The sequence below is a fragment of the Panthera onca genome, chromosome E1 (genome assembly GCF_046562875.1).
Source record: "Panthera onca isolate mPanOnc1 chromosome E1, mPanOnc1 haplotype 2, whole genome shotgun sequence".
Taxonomy (NCBI): domain Eukaryota; kingdom Metazoa; phylum Chordata; class Mammalia; order Carnivora; family Felidae; genus Panthera; species Panthera onca.
This window is the reverse complement of record NC_138352.1, coordinates 45197246-45212134: the sequence shown is the minus strand read 5'-3', so window position 1 is coordinate 45212134 and position 14889 is coordinate 45197246. Positions and strand designations below refer to the sequence as shown.

The following is a 14889-nucleotide window of genomic DNA, read 5'->3' as shown; positions in this document are numbered from 1 at the left end:
CCTATATCCTAGAGTTCGAGAGGATCCTCCCTGTTAGGCCCTTGTCAGAAGCCTAGAGCTGTGGATGTGGGCCCTCCAAAAGAGCACAGGTGTCGGCACCAGGTCACTCTCCAAAGCTCTCTTGAGGTGAAACAACGGAATGATGATTTATAATAATCAGGTGGGAGTGCCCATTATTAGAAGAAACTACCCAAGTGACCTCTCAATTTTGTCTTTCTGGGAAATTACTGACCTGTGTCAAAGTACAGACATCACCTAGAAACCTGGTCCAGATAATTCCCATGAGTAAAATGAGAAAAGGTTTCTGCAGAGTGTGTTGGGGTACAGCTGTGCCATGAGGCTGGAACCTAGGAGGAAGGCTGTTAACAGCTGCTGAAATGGGGGAGTCTATATGGTGACTAAGAGAGAAGACAGCAGGATCCAGAAGAAAAGTATCACTAAGGTCAAACTGCAAAGGAGCCTACAAATACTGCCTTAAGTCATGACAAAAGAAAAATGACACTGAGAATCTATCTGAGCTGGACATGTGTGGGTGACCTCTACTCTCATAAGCAGCAGTTCTATTACTGTACTAAGAAAAACAACTGGAGAGAAAGAATTCGCAAGGACTCCTTGGGGCATTCTAGAGAAGGAAAGCCCTAAGGGGTAGGCACCCTAAGAGCCTGACCCAACAACCCTATGACCCTGTGGCTTTGGGGAGGAGGTGTGATGAGGTGAAGGGGCCTATGAGTACAGAAAAAGAAAAAAGGAAGGTCTGGCAGCTCTGACTGGCTCCACCCTAGTTCATCAGACCAATAATCAGGGGCTGGGGGTTGTGATAGCCTAGATGGTAGCTGTCCATTGAGTCAGACCACATAAGTCCTCATTTACCTCCTTCTTCCTGATGAGACACAAAACCTCAGAGACCCTGAAAAACAGCTGGTGCATATCGGGAAATTCTCTAGAGGCCCCATGCCAAGAACTGGACTGTGAGAGGTCTGCCAAGATGTGTTCTTTCAGAGTTAGAAGCTGGTCAACCAGGCTGTCAAGGAGAGAACAATCACGTCTCTTCTCACTCTTCAAGTGAGAAACCACCTGGCCCAATGCTTCCATGTACTTTCAGCATTGGCTCAGCTGGGCAGGGCCAGCCAGTCCAGCTACAACTAAAATTGAGCAGGTATAGCTGGGTCTCTGTCTGAGATGGAAAATTCTGGTCTCATTACGTCTTGTGCCACTGACATCTCTGCCCCTGAGAAGGTGATTCATCCATGATGCCAATACCTCTAATACCTCCTGCTAATGGCAAAACTGAAAGTACAGGATGTCTCAACCTTAGTAGCCAGACTTCAGGCCTCCAAGGTATAGCTGGTTTGGTTCAAAAAGGAGGTGAAAATATTCCTTTAATAAAACAATTTCATCATAGTAAACCACTTAAATATTGTTATTCCTCTTAGAATCATTACCATAGGCCCTTTAAAGTAACAAAATGACAACAGACACAGGCTAATATCCTGGCCAGGTTTCAGTAGTAATGTGAGGCCCACTTTATTGGAAAACTGCTCCTTCCTGAATTGTTCATTCAGTTAGACCTTCTTATTAGGGCCATTTGTACTCGTACCTACACCTGAGACAAAGAACTATATTGTGGTCAGTGACCATAACTAACAGGGCCATGGAGTACATTCTGTATTGAACATCTCTTACCAATTTCGTCAAGCAGCTCCTGAGATGGTGGTGGTAGCTCATCAACATGATGCTGTGAAATGGCTTCTACTAATGCTTAAAAAACATAAAGAGAAAAATGGCTTAACACCTTTCTGACCCTGAACTGGATTTTCCAGGCTTCCACATGGATTTGACTTAGGACTTCTCAGCAATGAAACAAACTGAGGCAGGAAGACAGCTTCTTACATTAGCAGTTCTAGTTGAGACCTCCTAACATGTGAATGGATTTACTCCCCTTTTTACTCCAAATCCTTTCCTGCTTTACCCCTTATCCCAGTATTTCTTGATCTGTGTCCCTCCCTCCCAAAGATATTTAGGGTAGGGGAAGTATAAATTCTTACTAAGAGGCTGGGGGCCTAATCTGGCACAGGGCTCCTGGAGGGATACAGTCTGGGCCAGTCAAAATGAATAAAAAATAAAATGGAAGGTCTTTTATAGGTTATCAGGCCAGGGGATATAAGAACAACCACTCTTTGGGCCTTCCCCTCCTTATAACCTTAAATAAAACCCCTCAGCTTAATTCACAAAATCCAAGAATTGTACCAAAACATAAGACATTAAAATTAATATAGCAAAGGCAATATGCCTCAAGAGTTGTTAACATTCTCATATCCTTTGATCTGAAAACCATCTCCTAAGAATCTATCCTAAAAAAGGGATCAGAGGTACAAAGATTTTTATACAAAGAACAAAAATTAGAAAACAATACAAATCTTCAACATAATGGCATAGTTAAGCAACATATGTAGAACGGACTATTATGAAGCCATTACATATATTTAACAAATAATTTTCACTAAGGGGAGATCCTCAAAACATAGCATCAAAAGAAAAAAAATAGGCCAGAGATAATACACAATATGATCTCAACTATGCTAAAAATACATACATTTTTGTACATTTCTAGAAATATGAAAGAGAGAGTGCCTGGCTGGCTCAGTAGGCAGAGCCTGAAACTCTTGATCTCAGGGTTGTGAGTTCGAGCCCTACATTGGGCACAGTTTACTTTAAAAAAATGGGGGCACCTGGGTGGCTCAGCTGGTTGAGCATCAGATTCTTGATTTCAGCTCAGGTCATGATCCCAGGGTCGTGGGATCAAGCCCGTCATCAGGCTCCACACTGCTTAAGATTCTCTTTCTCTCCCCCTCTCCTCCTCTCCCCCACTTGCATGCTCTCTCTCTCTAAAAATAAAAAAAATTTTTTTAATTTTAAAAAGAAAAACTATGTACTGAATAGTACAAGAGGTTAAAAAATGGTGGTAGAATTAAATGATAGTTTTCTTTTAAAGCTCTTTTTATTCTCCAAGTTTAATGAGTATATTTTACTTTTATAATCAGATGGAAAATAGCATTTTTGTTTGAATTTAATGTAGCATCAACGATGAGACTAAAGTTCCCTTAAATTGGCTTACTATTATTTTGTATTTTGGTTGTATTTTCATATTAAACACAGGGTACCTTTCTGCAGGCTCCTTCTCTGGGTGGCATGGGATGATGTGTCAGGTGACTTAGCAATGCTGGAGGAACCGGCCCCAGTAAATGCAGGCAATCTTTTCTATAAGTAAGATGTAAACATGGTAATTGACACATGTACTGAGCTCAAAAGGCAAATGCAGTTCAATCATTTCCAAGATTAAGCCTGTGTTTCATTGATGGAATAAGCCACTTGTTTTGTTGATTGAGTCAAACTCTTTCAAATGTCCCCTCCTCTGGGATCCCTTCTCACCCAGTCTTTGCCTCCATAGCACCCAGTACTTACCTCTGTATTGTGTTAGCCAGCCTTTCTCACTAGGTGGGGAGCTCCTCTGGGGCAGGGACTAGGTTTATCTTATTCACATCTGGTGCCTAGAAGAGGGCTTGGCAGGGTACCTGGCACTTAAAACCTGCCCGGTTAACAATTTATTGAATGAAAGCATAAAACTCTATCTCCCTACTTTAGAGTGAATCTTTTGTTAGTCAAATGCCCAGAGAATATAACAATTGATTTTTAATTGAGGGCCAAAGCAAGTAATCAGTCTGCCTATAGAATGGTCAACATTTTTAATGAACAGTGCCAAGTAAGGAATTTGTAGTTTTCTTGAAGAGTCTACACATATGGAATATAAGGGAGAGAGAAGAGAAAAAGAAAGAAGGACGGCAGGGGGAGAAGGAGGAGGGGAGGAAAAGGTAGCACACAATTATGTGTTTTTATTGCAGACTGTTAGTTCAGGAGTTCAGAGAAGGTAGAGAGCAATCAAACCTCTCAGGGAACTAAGCAGAGGAGGCATCAAAGAGGAAGCAGAACCCAAGCCTCCTCAAGTAAGTAGGATGTGGGTAGACAGAGAGTACAATGCAGGTGAAGGCAGCATCCTAAGCTATGGCAATTTGGCTCTTTGGAGAAATTGCCAGATGTTATCTCTGGGGCAAAAAAAGGCACAAAAACCTAGGATCTATCCTAGAATACAGACTCAGAAAGATACCTCAGGGAAGCCCAGAGAAGATCCAACTTATTTCTTGCTTTCTTTGTATAATGGATTTGGAGAAATCTTGGCACTTTGGATCCCTGAGGCCTTTGGGCTGACTCCATGAGTGTGGAAAGCAGAATCAGTATACTTACGAGATCGGTCAGTCTTGAAGGGGCAGTTTCAGAGGAAGTAAGAAAGGAATCTAGGCTCTTTGCTTTCTCTCGAACAGTTGTAAATCTATCAGATGAAGTTTGAATGGATTCCTGACTGTTCCAGCATGAGGTAGAACCTGTTTTAATCTGAAATGTGATACTTTCAAGGCAGTCTTTATACCGACTGGCAGCTGAAGAACTTGACCCTGTTGTAGAAAAGAGGGCAATTAGTTTCCGAATCCTCTACATTATTTAAAAACAAAACCACAAAACTATGTATCTATACCAGGGATTCTCCAAGTTGTTAATAACTAAAATAATCACAGATATGAGATATAGCTTCTCAAAGTATAAAAACAATGACAGTCTCTATATTTGGCCATCCAAAGAAAGGGAGATTATTTGAACCACAAATATACTGGAACTAAGGACACCAGAGAGAGGCTATGTGATGCTGGCCATTGAGGTTGCAAGACTCAAAACTATGTGTGTTTACTCATATGTGGAACTTGAGAAACTCAGCAGAAGACCATGAGGGAAGGGAAGGAGAAAAACTAGTTTCAAACAGAGAGGGAGGCAAACCATAAAAGACTCTTAAATACAACAAACTGAGGGTTGATGGGGGGTAGGGAAGGGGGGAAATGGGTGATGAGCATTTAGGAGGACACTTGTGGGATGAGCACTGGGTGTTGTATGTAAGTGATGAATCATAGGAATCTACCTGAAAAACCAAGAGCACACTGTATATACACTGTATGTTAGCTAACTTGACAGTAAATTACATATTTAAAAAATTTAAAAATAAGAAGTGTTTCATAAAAAAACAACAACAACTGTGTGTTTAAGCACAAGATAGGTTTTAAGTAGTGCTAGAGTACAAAGTACAGTTTGCATTTGCCTGTCTCTACCACTAAAGTAAAAAAACTCCTTAGAGCTGCTTATAACCAGCACCACAAACCCCTACCTGGCCCCCCATGGGGGGCCTTCAACTCTGGTGCTAAGGAGACACCTCTACACTGAGGAAACACCTGGCAGTCTTTTCTCACAGCCTGGCTTCCCAAAGCCAATGGGGCAGGGGCTGTTAGTTCTTCTCCCCAAACACTTCTCCCGCAGTGATTACCTGGGCTGAGTGGAGTGCTGACACTTGTAGGTGCATGGTTTATTTTGGGTGTTTTGCATGAGACTTCCTTAAAGGAACCATCTCGTTCATAGGAAATACTAGACAGGTCTTGAATGTCTGTCAGTGATCTAAGAAATTTAAAGTACAAAGTAATTAGGAGAAGATGTTTAGAAAAATCAAACAATATTTTCCTGAGGGGTGCTTTTTAAGGATGCTCTTGACAACAATCTTTACTTGGCAGCAGACCAGAATTAGAGACTATCTTAGAATATCTTATGTATCTTAAAGAGAATCTCAGAGAATATCCTAAAAAGAGTACTAACTTTAAACATATCTCAGCAGCTAAAACTATTTCCATAGATGAAGGTATATTACATGGAAAACAGATTTCATTTACCTCCAGTATAAACTTATTAATATCATCATCATCATCATCATTATATTTCCTTGATTGTAAGATGCTATTAATTTAGATCATATTGTTAACAGCTTTTTGGTGAAAGAAGAAACACGCTCACATTAAATGTATGAATAAAAACGGGAGGAATATATTTTCCCACAAATAAGGAAATTCCTCATTTTCCCCTAAAACCAAGACTTTACACAGCATCCTTAGGCAACCCTTTGGTGGCCCTACATGTCTTTCTCTTTCAGCTCCTTTGGTGATTCCTTTAATGTCTCCTCTTGTTCACCTTCAGTACTGTAGGAGAGAAAATGAGAAAATTATATGAATCCCCGGTCAGCAGAGTGCACTAACCTGGTACAATGGACCAGTTTGTCAGCCCAGTGTAAGAAGCAGCAGAAAGGGCGCTAAATCAAAAATAGAAAGTTGGTGGGAATGCAAGCTGGTACAGCCACTCTGGAAAACAGTATGGAGGTTCCTCAAAAAACTAAAAACAACTACCCTACGACCCAGCAATTGCACTACTAGGTATTTATCCTAGTAGTAAATACTAGGGGGATACAGGTGTGCTGTTTCGAAGGGACATATGCACCCCCATGTTTATAGCAGCACTATCAACAATAGCCAAAGTATGGAAAGAGGCCAAATGTCCATCGATGGATGAATGGATAAAGAAGGTGTGGTATATATATACAATGAAGTATTACTCGACAATCAAAAAGAATGAAATCTTGCCATTTGCAGCTACGTGGATAGAACTGGAGGGTATTATGCTAAGTGAAATTAGTCAGAAAAAGACAAAAATCCTATGATTTCACTTGTATGAGGACTTTAAGAGACAAAACAGATAAACATAAGGGAAGGGAAACAAAAATAATATAAAAACAGGGAGGGGGACAAAACAGAAGAGACTCATAAATATGAAGAACAAACAGGGTTACTGGAGGGGTTGTGGGAGGGCAGATGGGCTAAATGGGTAAGAGGCACTAAGGAATCTACTCCTGAAATCATTGTTGCACTATATGCTAACTAATTTGGATGTAAATTTTTAAAAATAAAAAATAAAATTAAAAAAAAAAAAGTAGGAAGTTGGTTCTGGTCCTGGCTCTGCTACTGATTAGCCATATGTTTTCAGGCATGTCTGGGCCTCACTCTGGGCCTCAGTCTCCTTTCAGCCCATCTGAAATCAGCTGATGATACTACATGACAGTGAGCAAGTTCCTGAGGAAATCAATGGATCACAGGAAATTTTCTGGGGATGGAGGCTGGAGCAAAGGGCACAGTGGTGGGGCCTTACCAGCTGTGAGACAGCGTCCTACATGGAACATCAGGTGGGGCCAAGAAAGACTTATGCCAAAAAATGGCCAGAAAAGAATACTGAAGACAAACTTGACCTTTTTCTACTTTAACTAATAGGTAGGATTCAATTTCAATATCCACTAAATATAAACTATAAGTCAGCTCCCATGCGAAATCCTTCCATATGTTTTCATATTTTTAATCATTGCAACAATCCTGAGACCAAAGGTACAAAGGAAAGAACATGGGTTTTGGATTGAGTTATGACTTTATTAATTCTGTTCACTAGAGTATTTGTTTCTCCTTTTAAGTATACAAGTACAACAGCACTTTTTGGCCCTCCTAATTTATATAAATGGCTACCTCACTTGTTTTAACCAGTGAAGTATAAGCAAAAGTGATGTGAGTCACTATGGGCAGAAACCTTAAGGATAGTGCACAACTCATGTTCCCTTTCCTGCCTCAGCAATCAAGGAAGTACAAGGATGGAGTCTCCCTAAGCCTGGATCTTGGATAGAAGGTAATAGAGCACTGCACACTCCTGGCCAACCCATGGTGGACTTGGAGCATGAGCAAAAAATAAATGTTTGCTGTTTTTAGCCATGAAAATCTGGAGGTTGTTTGTTATATAGCATAATCTAGCCTATCCTGACCACTTACTAACCATTTGCTAACTTACAGTTAGCCACTTACTAACTGCGACCTTAGAAAAAATACTTAAAACTCTCAGAACTTTGCTTTCCTTATTTGCAAAATGGAGATGCCAGTATGTGCCTCACAGGGCTGAATATGGTAGTTACTTAGGAAACACTAGCTGTAATTATTATAGGTAAGGAAATTGAGACCTAGAGAGAGGGAAAGTAAAATGAATGTTGTTGTGTCAGGTACTTTACCTCTATTATTAGTGTTTTTAATTAAACTTTTTATTTTGAGGTAACTGAATATTCACATGACGTTTAAAGAAACACACTTGACCCAAGTTTCCCTGAATGGTAGTATCTTGCAAATCTACAGAACAACCAAGATATCAACACTGATACAGTCAAGATACGGAACATTTCTACCACCACAGGGATCCCCTTAGGCTGCCCCTTTTATAGGCATGTCTACTTCCCTCCTACTCCTTACCTCTTCCCTATCCCCTGGAAACCACTCATTTGTTCTTTATTTCTATAATCTTATCATTTCAAGAATGCCATATAAGTGGAATCATATAGTAAATAACTTTGAGGGATTGTGCTTTCCATCCAGCACAATTCTCTGGAGATTTATCCAGGTTGTTGAAGGTATCAATAGTTCATTCTTTTTTACTGCTGAGAAGTATTCCATAGTATGGATGTACCAGTCTGTTAAATCATTCACTTGTTAGACAATGTTTGGGTTTCCAGTTTTTGGCTATTACAAATAAAGTTGCTATAAACATTCATGTATGTGTTTTTTTTTTTTTAAATTTTCAAATGTTTATTTATTTTTGAGAGACCAAGACAGAGCTCAAGTCAGGAAGGCGCAGAGAGAGAGAGGGAGACACAGTATTTGAAACAGGCTCCAGGCTCTGAGCTGTCAGCACAGAGCCCCACGTGGGGCTCGAATTCCGGAATGGTGAGATCATGACCTAGGCTGAAGTCGGAAGCTCAACGGACTAAACCACCCAGGTGCCCCTCATGTATATGTTTTTATGTGAACATAAGTCTTCATTCCTCTGCAATGAATGCCAGGAGTTATAAGGATTCTTATTCCTAATTTTATAAATGGGGAAATAGAAGAGAGGAGTTTAGAAACTTAACCAAGGTCATAGGGATAGGAAAGGCAGAGTCAGGATCTGAATACAGATAATGACTCCTTTTCACGACCCCTCACAATCCTGCTGAAAAAGTCCTAAGAAAGTTAAATTCCCCCAAAGCAAATGTTTATAATGTGGTGACAAACATATTTGAAGACAAGCAATATATAAATATGGGACATTATCAACATTTAACGTTACTTCTGTGAGTCTGAAACTGTGACTAAAATACTAGCACATACGTTCGTATAGGTTGGAATTGAGACCTGGTCAAAATCTCAGCATTCCTTCCAAGGCTTTTTCTCATTTGGAACTTTTCTTCGCCTGAAAGAATAAAGTAAATGCATCTTTTTTACTGAATTTTTACCAACCCAAATTATTGTTTTCATTCTCTAGAATTTCCCTTGGTCTGGTTCAGAATGAGAAATAATCTGGATAAACAAAGTACTTCCTAATTGGGTTTGGATTGAGTGCTATAGGAGAGGTTTTTGCTCTGAAAGTTTATTTTCCATGCTCAGAGGGAGTAACTATATTCTGACACTCAAAATACAATCAAGCCATTTACTGGCCTTTCAGTTATAACAGCACAGTTATTTCTGGAGACAAATGTTGTTTTGTCTTTTCAGGAAGGCAAACTGACCTGGTTCCTGTCAACAGACACCAGGGGGCGTTGAAACCAAGAACTGTTTGTTCACTAAAGATTCCAAATAGAAAAGACCATTAGCTGGGCATTCCCAGAGTGCTGAGCCTCTTGGCCATCATACTCCACTTAAAGAATGGGGGTGGGGGGCTTGAGTACTAAGGAGCTAATTCAACTATCTTCCGTTCTTTTTTTTAAGTTTATCTATTTTGAGAGAGAGAGAGAGAGAGACAGAGACAGAGACAGAGACAGTGTGAGTGAGGGAGGGGCAGAGAGAGAGAGACAGACAGAAAATCCCAAGCAGGCACGGCACTGACAGCACGGAGCAGCCCAACATGGGGCGTGAACTCATGAAACTGTGAGATCATGCCCTGAGCTGAAACCAAGAGTCAGATGCCTAACTGGCTGAGCCACCCAGGTGCACCTCTTCTGTTCTTCTTGATATCAAGTATCCAAAGTTACTCCCCACCAGTTCTCAGGTTAGATACTATGCAGACCTCTGGGCAGACAGGGCCACTATTCATTATTCTTCCCACCAGTGTACTGCTTTGTTTATAGAGAAGGGGACAGGCAGAGCAGCCTGCCCTCTCGGCAAATGCTCATGATCCCAAGACCATTTCTTAGAGCAAGTAGTATGGTGGACGATGGGGAAGCTCACCAAAACAGTGTCACCTTTAGCAGGTACCAAGGAGGTCTGAAACGTCAGTAGAGAAGCATGAGGGCTCTTCTTCCTGTGACCCTCTTTCAAATACCTAGGAGGCATAAAGCCCTAGAAAGCATTAAGGAATTCCTAATAAGCACCATTACAGCTGGAAAAAAACTTAAGAGATTTTGCAGTCTGACCCTCTCCTTTACTTTATACAAAGAGAGAATGGAGCCCTGGGGTGAAATGATCATGCATGAAAAAAAAAAATCAGTGGCAAAACTGGGCTTGGAACCTGGCATGTGTCCGATTTTTACCTGTGGCATCGCCTGGTGTGGAAGGGGTATATGTCAGAGCCCTAGTGGAAAAGGAGGAAGAGAAGGGTGAAAGCAGGACATGAGTGGAAATCAGAGGTTTCTTCATGTACTTCAGATGTCTGTATCAAAGTAGCCCTGGATTTCTGACCTACCTGCCCCACAACTTCTCTATCCCACTCAGCCTTCTTCTAAACAGAAGTGAAATGGCTATGTGCAGGTCAGGCTCACACAGAAAGTAACTGCGGGCAGAGGCCACATGAAAGAAGTGGGTGACCCAAGATCCAGGTCTGGAGATTAATACACGTTGTCCTGAGAATTTAACTGTTCATCTAAAAGCCTACTGCTTCTTAAGATGCTGTCAACTGTGACAGGGGCATGAATCAGGTTAGAGATAGAAACCAGAGTATATAGCAGGAGGAAGGCAGTAAGTTCAGAATCCAAGCCCACCTTGTCTGGGTTCAGAATGTTGAGACATGACTGAAAATAGCTACATGGCTCAATAGATAGGTAACTCTGACTTTAAAATAGACAGTTGTAGGGATGTCTGGGTGGCTCAGTCGGTTGAATGACCGACTTCGGCTCAGGTCATGATCTCACGGCTTGTGAGTTCAAGCCCCACGTCAGGCTCTGTGTTAACAGCCCAGAGCCTGGAGCTGCTTCTGATTCTGTGTCTCCCTCTCTCTCCATCCCTCCCCCACTCATGCTCTGTCTCTCTCTGTCTCAGGAATAAATAAACATTAAAAACAATTTTTTTTAAATAGACAGTTGTAGGGGCACCTGGGTGGCTCAGTGGGTTAAGCATCCGACTCTTCATTTCGACTCAGGTCACGATCTCACAGTTCATGGGTTCAGGCCCCACGCTGGGCTCTGTGCTGACAGTATGGAGCCTGCTTGGAATTCTCTCTCTCTCCCTTGTTCTCTGCCCCCCCCCCACTTGTGCTCTCTCTCTCCCTCTCTCCAAATAAATGAACTTTAAAATAGACAGTTGTATACCTTAAAAGAGTAAAAGTACACAGTTTTTTAAATGTCTGTATCAGAATCAGTGGTTGACTTCTATCTTATCTTGTGCCACACCCAGGTTGCTGATTCAAGGTTAACTTCCCATGTAATGGAAAGCAGTTGCTGAGTTATACAGAACCCAAGGCCTCCCGAGGGAAGGATGTTATGTTGACTATGCACTATTGGCTGTTATTAACTCTTTGCCAAGATTCTAAGCAAGCAAAGGAAAATGACAGTCAAACTCTGCCTCTTAGGGTGAAGGACATGAAAAGCTAGTTCTAGTTTTTGTTATATCAATAACCAGTTGTACAGCCTGGGTCAATCCCTCAGGTCAGCTCAGTGAATATAACCAAGCACCTGCTATGTGCCACAAAGGGGCCAGAAATCTAATGAAAGGCTGGGAAGGCGGGGGAAAGCAGCAGCAACCACTAAACATATGCTATAAGGATGCAAGGGGAAGTACAGAAAACATGATATGCGGATGTTATGAGGCTGGTGAGGAGCAGGAGATTCATTCTAATGAGGAGAAATCACAAAGCCTAGGTTTCCTGATCTGTAAAATCAAAGGCCTGGAGGAGGTTATCTCTAAGGACTGTTCCAGCTTTAAAGATCTGTCATCCAACAGAAAGTAAAGGCAAGTGAAAAGGAATCTGCCTTAAGAGCTTATTACCAGAACCTCGAGGTTGGGCAAATGCATCTCGTATTCCTTCAAAGTCTTCTTCTATAGGACTTGAAGTCTACAAAAGAATAAAAGAGCAAAGAAAGAAGGGTCACTGGAGGCCATCATATCATCAAAAGTAGAGGGAGAACTTCTTGATGTTCGTAAACCTTGAAAATCTTCCTAAGGTTCCTGCATCTTTTATAGAAAAAGAATAAACCTGCTTCGAAGACATTAAGTGCTCATTTGTACTTTATGTTCCTTCTCAACAAGCCCTCCCCAGCCCCCACTGTGAGGAAGAACTGTGTGACTTTTCCCTTCTTTATATTATCCCCTCCACTCCCCCAACCTTCCCACAAAGATGTTTTGATTCCTAGGACTTTTATCAGAAAAGCTAGAAAGTTGGAAAGTTGGAAAAATGGCCCAGACTGCAAAGCTACTTTCTGGGGGGTGAGAAGTCAGAACACTGGTTCCTTTGAGAGGTGACAGTGACTGGGAAGAAGCCCACAGGGGTCTTCTGGAGGACCCATAATGTTCTGCTTCTTGATCTGGGTGGTTACATGAATGTGTTCAAGTCTGGGAAAGTCAATAGGCTGTACACTTAAGAGCTGTGTACTTTCCTCTATGTTACACTTTATACGTATATGTATACATAATATGTGTATATGTACTGTATATCTTTTTATTAAAGATTTTCTTAACATGCCAGTCTGCTCACATTAAAAGCCAGAATAGCTGAAGGATTAACAATAGAAAACTGTTATCAGAAGTGCAGAAGAGTGGAAGTGATGCTTTTGTTGCATCACTGAATTCCTGCTAGTCAAATATTGTGTTTGAGATCTACAATCCTCCCTTTCCTCTATCCCACCTTCCATAGTGGTAAAAGGTCCAAAAAATGGTAGGTCAGTAGAAGGTGAGGTAGAAATTATATAAATAAATAAATAACTAAACAAACAAACACGTAAGAAAATGTAAGGAGCTTCATTTTATAAATGAAAATACTCTGTACAAATAGATGTTTGCAAAAGTTGGGCAGGTTCCCAAGAAAGCCCCATGCACTGCACAGCTCCACATTCATGCTGAGCCCTGGCCTCTAATTCTGGCTCTCTTGCCACTAAAGCTTGGCAGGCCAGGGCGAATTCCCTACATCTGTGGATCACCACTTCTTCACACAGAGGAATAACAGCAGGCCTTCTTCTCTTCCCCACAGGAAGGATATGTGAATTAGGTAACATGAAGAAAAGTGTTTTTAAAAAAAGTACAAAGTGATGTACAAATACAGGAACCACAGTTTTGGGAGAAACTGCATATGACTTTCCATTCTCACAAATCTTATTTTTCAGATGTCTTTTCAAAACACATGAAAACACTAAGTCGAAATTAGACGCTTTTATGTGTAAGCTATTTTTCTCAATAAAAATAATTTAAAAGAAATAAGGCAATAGAGAAAGCTGAAAAGTACTTTACCCTAAACTGTGGTTTTTACCTCTAGAGCTAAGTTTTCTTGAGCAGTTGAAGAATGAAAATATTCATAGTCTGGAGTTAAAAATTCATCTGTTACATCCTCAGAAGACTCTGGTGAACAAGTTGATTGCATGGACTGATCCTATTAATAATGTAGGAAATCACTTTTAGGTCGGTGTTCATTGTAAACAAATCCCTTTATAGTTGGATGCAGTGTTAATAACGGGGTTATCTAAAATCACTTGGGCCGCCCCCCCCAACCTGTTTGCACCACCTGCCTCTGCCTTCCTTCCCCACAGCAAGCTGTGAACCCTTGCAGCAAGTGAGGCAAATGAAAATCCTGGAACTCATCATCCTCATCTGTACAATGGAGGCGGAGGGAGTTAGGTGACCTTTATGCTCTGAAATTCTAAGAAGAAAGGCCCTAGACAACTCAAGCTGGCACTGAGTTTGAACACCCACAGACGCAGTCCATGTGTTGGCATCGTCTTCCAGATGAGGAAGCTGAGGCCGCTCAAAAATAAGGAGTCCCCTGGGCACTACAGTTTAAAAGTGAAGGAGTATGATGTTAAAAATAGCAATGCAATCTCGATAATAAAAATAAAACTTGAAGATTGAAAAGTAACAGCTATTTCTTCACCATCTCCATTCCACCCCTTCCTTTTCTGCTTATTTCTCCATGTTCAGGCCCTGATCACCACATGCACAGGCAACTAACTAGCTTCTTTCCACACCTTCAATGATCCCTTTGCAGAGGTTTTATGATTTATTTCCTTGAATGCTGCTTTTGCCACATGCTTCCTCTTCCTGCACACTTGGCAGCTGCTCCCCTTCACCTCTTGTATCAAATTGAAACTTCTCAGACAAGCCTGGCCTCACATACCTTCCCCGTTTCCCTGACAGACCTGCTTCTCCAGCCAAGCCAGTATGCTTAACATGGCCTATCCTTCCAGCCCCCATGTGAGAAAAAGAATAAACTGTCCTAAATTGTCCTGTGGGTGGTTTGTGTGCCGTGATTAAATATAATAGTATGTTCTTTGAAAGATCTCAAATGTTATCACAATTGTATTTTTATATTATTTCATTTTCAGTTGCTGTTTATATTCTTTAAGTGACTGTGTCCTCCTATCACAACGATAACACACTCTGGTTCCTTAGTCTGGCTGGACTGTGGCCCAATTACATACCTCAAGGATGTGTTAAACCCCTGACCCAGGGCTGCAGCCTCAATGCACAGATCCTGCTGAGGTGCAGTTGCCAGGCAGAA

At 41.2% G+C, this 14889-nt stretch overlaps 1 protein-coding gene and 1 long non-coding RNA gene across 7 annotated transcripts in view; one reads left to right on the top strand and one right to left on the bottom strand.

The window, feature by feature from the left end:
• LOC132687926 (uncharacterized) overlaps positions 1 to 7670 on the top strand; it is a 29242-nt gene extending 21572 nt beyond the window's left edge. The window contains exons 5-6 of the long non-coding RNA XR_009614342.3: positions 6958 to 7238; positions 7588 to 7670. This is a non-coding gene — a long non-coding RNA (uncharacterized LOC132687926). The remainder of the gene's footprint in view (positions 1 to 6957; positions 7239 to 7587) is intronic.
• The window catches only part of TEX14 (testis expressed 14, intercellular bridge forming factor), a 122109-nt gene that overhangs the window by 11393 nt on the left and 95827 nt on the right, over positions 1 to 14889 (bottom strand). For 5 of the 6 annotated variants that reach the window (XM_060646546.3, XM_078437359.2, XM_060646543.3 and 2 more), the window contains 8 exons: positions 13645 to 13764; positions 12171 to 12237; positions 9144 to 9225; positions 6057 to 6119; positions 5420 to 5547; positions 4300 to 4505; positions 3162 to 3258; positions 1684 to 1758 (listed from right to left, as the gene is read on the bottom strand). In XM_060646546.3, the coding sequence (XP_060502529.2) occupies positions 1684 to 1758; positions 3162 to 3258; positions 4300 to 4505; positions 5420 to 5547; positions 6057 to 6119; positions 9144 to 9225; positions 12171 to 12237; positions 13645 to 13764 (838 nt within the window). The remainder of the gene's footprint in view (positions 1 to 1683; positions 1759 to 3161; positions 3259 to 4299; positions 4506 to 5419; positions 5548 to 6056; positions 6120 to 9143; positions 9226 to 12170; positions 12238 to 13644; positions 13765 to 14889) is intronic. The other variant, XM_060646547.3, reaches the window with a different exon arrangement.